This window comes from Lolium rigidum, chromosome 5 (genome assembly GCF_022539505.1).
Source record: "Lolium rigidum isolate FL_2022 chromosome 5, APGP_CSIRO_Lrig_0.1, whole genome shotgun sequence".
Classification (NCBI taxonomy): domain Eukaryota; kingdom Viridiplantae; phylum Streptophyta; class Magnoliopsida; order Poales; family Poaceae; genus Lolium; species Lolium rigidum.
In genome coordinates this window covers 157599958-157610474 of record NC_061512.1, presented here as the reverse complement: position 1 = coordinate 157610474, position 10517 = coordinate 157599958, and the positions used below count along the sequence as shown (strand labels likewise).

Genomic DNA, 10517 nt, shown 5'->3' with positions numbered 1-10517 from the left:
GTAGAGGGGTCAAAATGCAAACATCTTTGCAGTTGTTTCTAGTCATCACAAGCGCATGTCACAGACTGTAACCAATTTTCAGCCCTGGATCGGGCGACCGACGGCTAGCTCTGGCCAAAGGTTTAAGGCTCTTTGAGTTGCATGATTGCGAAACACATCAACAAAAAAGAGTACAAAAAAGAGTACAAAATTCTTGCAAATTATGCTGGTGCAAAACAGATGCATATGTTGCAATAAATAATGTATTACTTGATATTTTAAAGTTGGTATGAATAATCAGATATTTTAAACCGCGCGTGTCATAGATTTCATTATTTCCTTGCCAATGTAGGGGGAGATCTAGTTTCAGCTTGCTGAAGCGAAACGAGGACTGTACCATTGATCCAACTAATTAAACTCTGCTCCGGAACCACAAAACCGGACTAATCTTTTGAGTTGGGTCTACTTTGAATAGACGAGGGGGCTGGTCTTGTAGGACTATTATTTTTTCCTTTCATGTACGTCTTCCCCAGGTCGGTGAAGAACCTGATGGCGTCCGCCTTGCCGCAGAGGCGGTGCAGCCTCTCCATGGGGTCGTCATCTTCCCTGAGTCTCTTGGACCTAGGGTTGTAGTCGTCGTCGTAGAGGGCCTTGTGGTGGTCGATCGCATGGCTTGTGCTTGGCCGGTGGTGCAGTACTACAGTCGACGTGGGCGGTGGCTCGTTGAGCATGGATAGGTTTGCGAGGGCGTCCTGCTTTATCTTGTCGATGTCTTCCTTCTTGATACTGCTCTTCTTGGGCACCGGGTAATGGAGCTTGTATCCCTGGTCCCTGTAGTAGTGCTCGTATCCGTGGTGCGGTATGTCGTCGGGGATCTCATTCTCCTTGCCGACGGCGACGGCCGTCTCGTAGCACCAGCAGGAGGCGACGTGGTTGACGGTGTACCCGCCGCCGCCAAGGAGGAGCAGCGGCACGTTGCAGCTGCGGAGGTAGCTGACGCATGCGGCGTGGCCACTCACGGACAGGTTGAAGCCGCCGAGCCTGTCGCCGTAAAGCGAGTCGGCGCCACACTGCAGCACGACGGCGTCAGGTCGGAACCTGCTCATGACGGTGTCCATGATGGGCACGAAGAGGCTGTGCAGGTACGAGGCGTCGTCCATGCCCGCCTTCATGGGCACGTTGAGGGTGCGGTACTTTCCCTTGCCCTCGCCGACGTCCCCGGCCTTGCCGGTGCCCGGGAAGAAGTACTGGTCGCCGTCGTAGCGGTGGAAGGAGACGGTCATGACCCGGTCGTCGGCCTTGAAGTGCTCCTCCACGCCGTCGCCGTGGTGCACGTCGATGTCCACGTAGAGGACGCGGGCGAAGGTGTCGAGGAGGTGCTGGATGGCGAGCACGATGTCGTTGACGTAGCAGAAGCCGCTGGCCTTGCCGCTGCAGGCGTGGTGCATCCCGCCGGACCAGTTGATGGCGATGTCGGAGTGGCCGCCGGCCAGCGTGCGGGCGGCGGCGAGCGACCCGCCGGCGTAGCGGAGGCAGTAGTCCCAGAGGCCGTCGATGACGGGGTTGTCGTAGTGGCCGCCGTCGGCCTCCTCGTCCTCGTCCGGCACGCCGACGCGGCACGCCCTGGCCCTCGCTCGGATGTTGTTGTCGTGGCGGCGGTAGTAGCCGTCCGGGGTGATGTCGCGGAGGAGGCGGACGTAGCCGTCGTCGTGGAAGGCGCGCAGGTCGTGCTCGGTGGCGGGCGTGGTGCGGAGGCGGGTCATGTGGGGGAGGAGGCCGTAGGAGGCGACGAGGGCGTGCGTCATGGCAACGCGGCGGGGCACCATGACGTGCTCGGCGCCGTAGTCGACGTTTGCGATGCCGGAGTCGTAGTAGTAGCACACGTTCCTCTTTCGGCCATCGCCGCACGACGGCGACGGCAGCGAGTGCCCTTCCGTGGCGTAGTCCATCTTAGTTTGATCTCTCCGCTAAGCGTGCCGGCCGGAACGACTCAGTAATCCCCTTTTTTGGATGTGACAGTACGTAGTCCCTTTGATTTCCTGTATCTCGCGGCCCGGCTGGAACTATATAAAGACACGATCGATCGTGTCCGAGTTCGACTCACGTACGGATGGTTGGGGCTATATAACCGAGTCGCTCCCTCCAGGATGGCTTTGGAGACACCCTCCCGCCGCCGTCGCTTCCACCCCCGATCCCTTGCCGGCATTGGTACCGGCACCCACCACATCAAAGGCGGTGGCTGGGACGGCGAGGTGCGGCACGTTGGGGTTCCTCGGGAGATGGGGAAACTTTGATGGGAGCACAAGGCCGCGTGGCTTTTCTGGCCGGGGCTTGAGGCCCTCCGTTGGTGCGACGGCGACGAGGAGGCGGTGCGCCCCAAGCGAGTCTTCGGCGAGCATGGGGGTGTGTTGGATCATTGGGCCAAGATCAAGGTTGAGGCTGATCTGGCCAGATGGGTTCAGCCACGGCTCTGGCGACGTGGTCTAGTGGCTCCTTGGATCGCTGGCACCTGCAGCCTTGCTCCTGGACTGTCTCTTTCCTCTCCGACCAATCTGGCATGGAGGCGACAGGGGCGTGGGGGCCTAACAGTCTCGCGAATAATTGTGGCGGTCTTAGGGTTTCTCCTCATGTCAAGATGAAGACCTAAGGATTGCATGAGCATTACCTCATTGATGTTGTTCAGGCTTCGCAAGCGTACTCTACCTAAAGATTGCTGATCGGGTGGGATTTGGTCGTACGTACGCGTGTTTTTCTCTTCGACCGTTTGATTTCAGAGGGAGCACTTCGAAGCTCTGCTGGATGTTAATATCATGGAACACGTTCTCATTCTATGGTGTTGGCAGAGAATGTCGTGGAAACTGAGTTCTGCGGACTACTTAGTGGTTCGACTCCAGGCGGCGATGGGGAATTGGCATGGTGATTCGTGACTTGGAGCAGCGACATGCTAGAAATTTATAGTCTTACCTTTCACGAACAAAGGTTGATGAGAATGTCGTATCTCAGTCCCATCACGTAATCCAGATATACAATAAAACATAATATACAGTAAGTAATAAGATATTCCAAATACTACTGTACATATCTTAGGAGGCATAACTAGAATATAACCACTGTACATATGCCCTAATACCATCTTCACAAGCGCGCCTCATAGCAACCCCAATAGCTATTTCAGGGCTGGCGTTTTTTTTTTGGACCACATGGGCGTACCCCAAAAGTAGCCGACCTGTTTTGGAGCCCATAGAATTACCCGCACGCCCTTGCCGCTCCCTACGTGCAAGGAGCGCCACGGCGGATTCGCGATGTGGCACCACCTTGGCACTGAGAGAAAGAGGCGGTCACGTTTTAAATGACCACCCGCAAAAGTTTGGTATTTTTTTGATATATTATTTGTATTTTTAAGAATTTGAATTGAATTAGTTTAATTTTTATGATTTTTTTGATATATTATTTGTATTTTTAAGAATTTGAATTGAATTAGTTTAATTTTTATGATTTTTTTGATATATTATTTGTATTTTTAAGAATTTGAATTGTATTAGTTTTATTTTTCTGATTTTTTTGATATTTTGAAAAAGAAAAGTATTTTCAAAAATACCTTTAGTCGCGGTTGGCCAAGCCAACCGCGACTAAAGGTCGCTGCGCGCGGGAACTGAAAAACCCGCCGAAATAACCTTTAGTCGCGGTTCGGGAGGCGACCCGCGACTAAAGGTTACCCTTTAGTCGCGGGTCGCCTCCCCAACCGCGACTAAAGGGGGGCTATAAGTAATCGCGCCCGAACCGTCGCCTCCATCTCGTCTTCTCCACCGCGATTTCTCGCCGCGGACGCCGTCGCCTCCATCCGCCGATCGACGCCGCCGCCCGCCTCGCCGCCAACGACGACGCCGCCGCGCGCGCCCGCCGCCCTCTTCTCGCGCCGTCGACGCTCGGCCTCTTCTCGCGCCGACGACGCCATCTCCCCGTATGTCGCCGCGCCGCCCGCCCGCGCTCCTACCGTGTGTATTCGATCTGTCGCGCGCGCGCGCCGCCGGCGCGTGTGTCTTCCCCACCGCCGCCGGGCGCGCCTCCTACGCGCCTCCGCACGCGCCGCCGTGCCGCCAGACGCGCGCCGCCGCCGCCCGCACGCACGCGCCAGACGCCGCCCGCACGCCCGCCGCCCGTGTCCACCAGAGAGGGAGAGGGAGAGAGAAGAGAGATCGAGAGGAGAGAATTTTTTTAGTTTTTTTTAACTAAAAATTTGTAATTAAAGTGTAATTTAAACATGTAATTATAACTAAACATGTAATTTAAATTGTAACTAAACTTTGTAATTAAAAGTGTAACTAAAATTTGTAATTTAAATTGTAACGCTAAATTTGTAACTTAAAAGAAATCGCGACGCTAAATTTGTAACTTAAAAGAAATCGCGACGCTAAATTTGTAACTTAAAAGAAATCGCGACGCTAAATTTATAACTTAAAAGAAATCGCGACGCTAAATTTGTAACTTAAAAGAAATCGCGACGCTAAAACTAAAATTTGACTTAAAAAAGATTGTGAAAAAACTAAAAGATTGTGTAAAGAAAACGCTAAGGAAAACTTCGTCCCGTGCCTCCGCCCCGTATGGTCCCACCTACGTCACCGTCTTCCCCTCCATCTTTTTTTTCTCGGCCCGGCAATCTCATCCCCAAATCGAGCCGCCGCCAACCCCAGCGAGTGCGTCGAGCCATAGCGCGCCACTCCGCCTCTCCCGCATCCCGAACCCACCTACACCGGTCTCTCGGTCACGCGGTCACTCGCGTCCCCCCTTTCGCCACCACCACTGTTCTCTCGGTCACGCGATCACTGCGTCCCCCTCTCGCCTCCCTCATCGCCCTCTCTCTTTATATGTAGAAGAGATATGATAATGCTGGCATATACACAATTAATTTGTTTTGACTACATGTTTTCGGGATCGACATATGGCGGACGATAGAGGTGACCCGATTCTGGACAACTATGATCCGGACGCTGAAGAACATATCTTCGGCATCATAAAAGGCGATGTTATATATGTGCCGACCGGAGAAGAAGAAGATGATATCTCTTCTTATCTAAACCTTGAGGGTGAAGATGAAGGGCGCCGTCAGCAAGATGGTGCGGAAGAAACGTCGATAAACGACGATCTTCGCTTGGAAGTAGCAACCACCTCCGGCGCCGAGGTATATATATATATATACATATTGAGCGTCTGGTGATACAACTAACTGATTTGAATAAATGTGTGTGTACTAACGCGCGCGACTCTCTTTCTTATTTTAGCCCTCGGCCGGATCGTCGAAAAATCGAGTACGTCGTCGTCAAAGCGTGGCGCAACCAAGACGATGAAACCAGGAGAAACATGCACCATCGATGTTGTTGACGAAGAAACCGGCAGGCCGCTGGAGCCCAAGCAAGAACGCCACCAAGTTTGTCGGCCAATGCGGAGCCGTTGTTAGAGACAACGTCTCGATCACCCGCCAGGAGTGGAATGAGCCAAAGAAGGCACGTGTTGGTTTCACTTTTGTCGAACGGAGAGAAAAAAAGATTGCTTCAACAAGCTTATGGAACATTTCGTTCTACCTCCGGAATACCGCAAATACGATGAGGAGGGTAACAAGATTGCGGAAAACAAGAAGAGGCGCAAGCTAGTCAAACAGTTCGCTCTTTCTAGGATGGCCAACGCATTCCGGAAATACAAGCAAAATCTAGCCCATGACTTTGTCAACCAGGGCAAGACTCCGGATTTCAAAGGACAATATGAGAAACCGCAACATGATTGGCCAGAATTTGTGAAGCAAAAGAAATCGGAGCAGTTCCTTGAACGATCGAAAAAAAATAAGGAAAATGCGGCCAAGAAGGAGTACAATCATAAAATGGGGCCAGGAGGGTATCGCTTTGGCAGCCTAAGTGGGAGAAGATGGAGAACGAGCCGAGGGCGCGAGGAATCCGTCCGAGTACGGAGGGATGGGACCCAAGGGCCAAAAGCTGGTGGTACGGGCATGGGGGATCGCTGAACCCGGAGACAGGGGAGTGTGTTTACCGGGGCAAAATAATTACACCCACCCAAAACCTTATTGAGGCAATGAGGGATGCTCAAGAGGGGAGGATCAGGTTCAACGGAGAGAACGACGCCCGACAAAAGCCCTCGGGAATCCCGAACACGGAGGACGTGTACGAGGCATGCCCGGGGACATTTCGTGGAAACTAGGGTTCCCCCGTAAAGATGACCCGTACGGTTACGTAAGCCGTAAGAGAAAGATGGATCGGGATGCGGATGTTGTGGCGAAGTTGGTAACGGAAATGGATGTGATGAAGAAAACCGTGAGTGTACTAGTCGCCGAAAGAGATGCAGCTCGGGCGCAGCATGAAGATCATCCAATGGATCTCGGAAGCCGGCAGCGGAGAAGAAGCAGCGTGGCTTCCACGGAGGCCTCACCGGCTGGTGCACCGACGATCGAAATTACTCGCACCGGAGCCTCAGCTGGTGGTCGGGTTATCGCACCGGAGCCTCCTCGCTACCCCGTGGACGATATAAAGGAGATGAAAGCATGTCATCTCGTATTATCCTATCGGGAACATGTCCATGAAGGTAGCCATCGGCGGTGCTTTACCACCTGGAGCACTCCACCACAACAACCCCATTCAAGATGGCTATGCTCGTGTCACGGTGGAGGAGATAGTCCAAGGGTTTGAGGACCTCGGACATTGACATTGCTACACTCGAAGGGGTGAAAAGACTTGGAGATGTCAAGCGCCAGTTCATTCTATGGCAGAAGAAATTTATCAAGTTTCCAGGCGAGGCGCCAACAAGTCCACCCCCGTACGGTGGTGGTGGTGGCGGTGGCGGTGACGGTGGCGGTGGCGGTGGCGGTGACGGTGGCGGTGGCGGTGACGGTGGCGGTGGTGCTTCACCTAATACACCTCATTCACGTCGGCCGACGCCGCCCCCGGCTCCTCGTCCGGCGGGTGATCGGACACCGGTACCGCCCCCAATCCACCTCCGGCGAAGAAGCGGAAGCAGTCCTGGGTTATTAACCCGGACCCTTACGTACCTAAGAAAACAAAGGTACCGGAGGTATCACCGAAGCCTCTCCCGGGAGGTCTTGGGAAAGTAGTGCCGAGGAAGTCGAGGCGGGCGCGGCTGCTGATTTAGAGAAATGGAAGGCAAGCGTCCGGAAGAAAATAGAGGGCGAGCCCAAGCCGGTATATTCCGACAAGGAAAAGCAGTGGGCTAAGTCATTTTTGAACACACCGTCCCAAGCCGCGAAGAATCCGCTCGACGACTATTTACGTGAACTTCGTAGGCAAGCACTCGCCTTCAAGAACAGGAAAGAGTTGGCGGAGAAGAAATCCTTGAAGGACGAGGCCGAGTCAAAATTAGAAAGGGGGAAAGAAGTTGCCCAGCTCGGGAACAAAGTAAACAATCGATCGCCCCGCTCATAGTGCAAGCCGCCGGTCCGGATGCCCCCGATATCATAGCAGCTGCGGCAGCACATGGATTGACTGTAGAAAGTGCCAGAAAACAAGCGGCCGACTTAGGTATCACTCTTCGTGCAGTGTTAGGCCTTGATGAGGCGCCAATGAAGGACGTAGTATTTTCATATGTGAAGAATGGCCCTCTCATCGAGCCTGCGCGAGAAGAGGATCTACCTCGACAAATGAAAGGTCTGCTAAATTGGTACAAGGGTTACATAAAACATGAAAACGCCAAAGACTATATCTATGCGGAAGTTAAATATGTGCATCACTTCAAACGTTACCGGGTACAAATTCCTCTGAGTGAATTGTTCCAGTTGTTCAATCTGCGCGAGCTCGACAAATCTATCATCAGTTGCTACGTTCTGTAAGTGATTTATTAATTTCTACCCCATCTCGTTCATTGCCTGCACTATATATATATATATATTGTCCTAACTATCTTGTTGTGTACGCTATATATTATGCAGAATGAAGAAGCGGGAAATGCGAATAAGGAACATCCATGATGTTGGGTTCATTGACCCACACATCGTTAATTCATATGTGTTAGAATACCACCCCGCCGACGTGGAGGAAGACCTGTGGCGGTTTATTAGAAAACAGCAAGATAAAAGTGATATTCTATTTCCTTACCATTTTGGGTGAGTGTTTCTGTCTTGAGCACATTCTCTTTTGTTTACTCCATGCATGGTATGTGGCTAATCGATGAGTTATGCATGACTGTGCATGTATCGTGTCCGCAGGTTCCACTGGATTCTTATGGTAATTAAAGTTCAGACCTCCTCAGTTCTCGTCCACGACTCTCCGAATATGGATCCGGCGCTTTGGGGCGACATGAGAAAAATGATGCAAAAGTAATTATTTTCATTCATTTGCGCTCTATATCGATCGGCCTATTTCGTTCATCATTTCCTTATATCAAGTAACTAATTAATAACTCTCTTGTTTATTTAATTTTCTTTGCCTCGTAGGGTTTGGAGACGGTTCGTAGATACCAAGGTCGGTGAATTCAAAAAAGAGCTACATTTTAAAATGGCGAGTGCCGACGACCTGGGGATACTCAGCCACCGGGGACCAATCTATGTGGATACTATGTTTGTGAGAGGATCCGGAGATACCGCAATGAGCGGGACCAGACGTGTGAGAACAACATCCCGAGGAATAACCTCCGGAAGACGCTTAGTCCGAAGCTCGCTTCCGACCACTTCAAGAGGAACTAGCTGGATGGTTGGCGAGGGAAGTCATCGATCCTAGAGGAGAACACTATTACGATGACGTAGATCTTTATACGCACCGGAATTTGTAACTAACTTGTTCAAAATTGTATATGGTCATCCGATATTGAATATATATTGTATATGGTCATCCGATATTGAATATATATTGTATATTACTCTTGAATTCTTTTTGGTTCTAATTTCAAATTTGTTTGAAATTGTACATTCATATGCATGTATGTATACCAGTACCGTAGAATATGTGAAACTCCTTCAAAATTAAAACCCAAAAGAAATAAAATAATACAAATTAAAAAGAAAACAGATTTAGGGGGAGGGGGGGCTAAACCCTAAACCCTGCGGAGGCCTTTAGTCGCGGTTGGCCAGAAGAACCGCGACTAAAGGTCCTCCGCCCTGGCGCTCGCCTGCGGCCCACGTGGATGGGCCTTTAGTCGCGGTTCGTAAGGAACCGCGACTAAAGGGGGGGGGCCTTTAGTCGCGCTACTTTGGTCGCGGTTGGGCCACCGCGACTAATGGCAGTTGCCAACCGCGACCAAAGCCCCTTTTTCCACCAGTGGTGGTGCGTCCCTGCCTCATCGTTTCGAGCCCCGGGGAAGGGGCCGGTACAGGTAGCACCGTGGAGTGAGGTGCCATGGTGTGCTTACTGCGGGCATGGCTTCATCCACATGGGTGGACATGCTTCAACATACCGAGCATTGTGAACTCCGCACGAAAGCACTGCATCGACCTCGGTTCATGCCGACAATGTCGGCATCCTTGGACGCTGCTTCCCTAGTTGGACACACTGTCGAGGATCTCCTTCCCTTGCCTTGCATGGCAGCTTCGTAGTCGGCCGCGGTCTCGGGATCGGCGTGAACGGCGGAGTGGCGGCTCCGAACTTCGGCATTGTGTTGCTTGTGCGGCCTTCGTCAACGTGCTCAGGTGTTGGTACTGGATACTTGAGTGGCCTTCGTCGATGTTGCTTCTTGTACAATAGTAGTTGAAATTTTAGCTAGAAGGACTTCCTACGTACATAGCCAACCAAGATCGCGTTAACTTTAAAATGAAACTATCTTCTAGCATTAAATCATAACATGCAATGTCTAACGAAAGTATCTCATGGCATTAAATATCAACCCTAATAACGCGTGGAAACAAAAAGGCACATGAAGTGATAGGTGATAACTATGTCCTACCATAAAATAATGACGCATGACACTAAAATACCACATAAAACAATTGGTAATAACTATCCCGTAGCATAATAGTATAAGGGCCTTGAACAACCTGCGGCAACCAAAAAAAAGGCCCCGTGTTGCAAAGATAATGGTTTCGCTACTCGTATCCGAAGAATCTTATGCAAATGTAATGGCAATTTAAGAGTTTGGAATCTTCTCGGTCGGCGCGGCCGGCCTGAGCGGAGGATGGAGAGGTGCCTGGCCACCTGTAAATAGTAGTCTAGGTTGTTGTTCTCTGCTGGTTACCCATGTAGAGTCTGCGAGTAGGAGGCTGGATCCCCTCGGCCAGATCAGGCCCATCCTCGCCTTCTTCTTCGTGGCTGTCCTACTCCGGTGGCAGGAGAGGCAGCAGGCGGCGAGGAGGCGGCGCGTCATCTTCGCCAATAAGGCCTTCTCCTTCTCCTCTGATCATCCGATGTGGTTGCCTATGAGCAGCAACTAGATCGTGGAACCTCGCCTTCCCGATACTCGTCCATGGTGGACGGTCAAAGGAAGAAGAGGATCCAGGGACGACTTCCTCAATAAGCTCATCTACTGGGTCCGCCGGCGTCGCCATCCTCTCTGCTCGTCTCCCCGAGTCCGTGGCAGGTTCATCGGGTCCGATG

General features: G+C 51.7%; 1 protein-coding gene across 1 annotated transcript; it reads right to left on the bottom strand.

The window, feature by feature from the left end:
• Positions 1-422: 422 nt before the first annotated feature.
• LOC124656581 (histone deacetylase 19-like) lies at positions 423-1907 on the bottom strand. The gene has a single exon (XM_047195297.1). It carries the CDS (start codon positions 1803-1805, stop codon positions 423-425), a length of 1383 nt encoding a protein of 460 aa, XP_047051253.1. The 5' UTR covers positions 1806-1907.
• Positions 1908-10517: the final 8610 nt, after the last annotated feature.

Excerpts from the sequence above, each read along its gene's own strand:
- LOC124656581 (XM_047195297.1), bottom strand. The coding sequence starts at position 1,805 with ATGGTGCCCCGCCGCGTTGCCATGACGCACGCCCTCGTCGCCTCCTAC.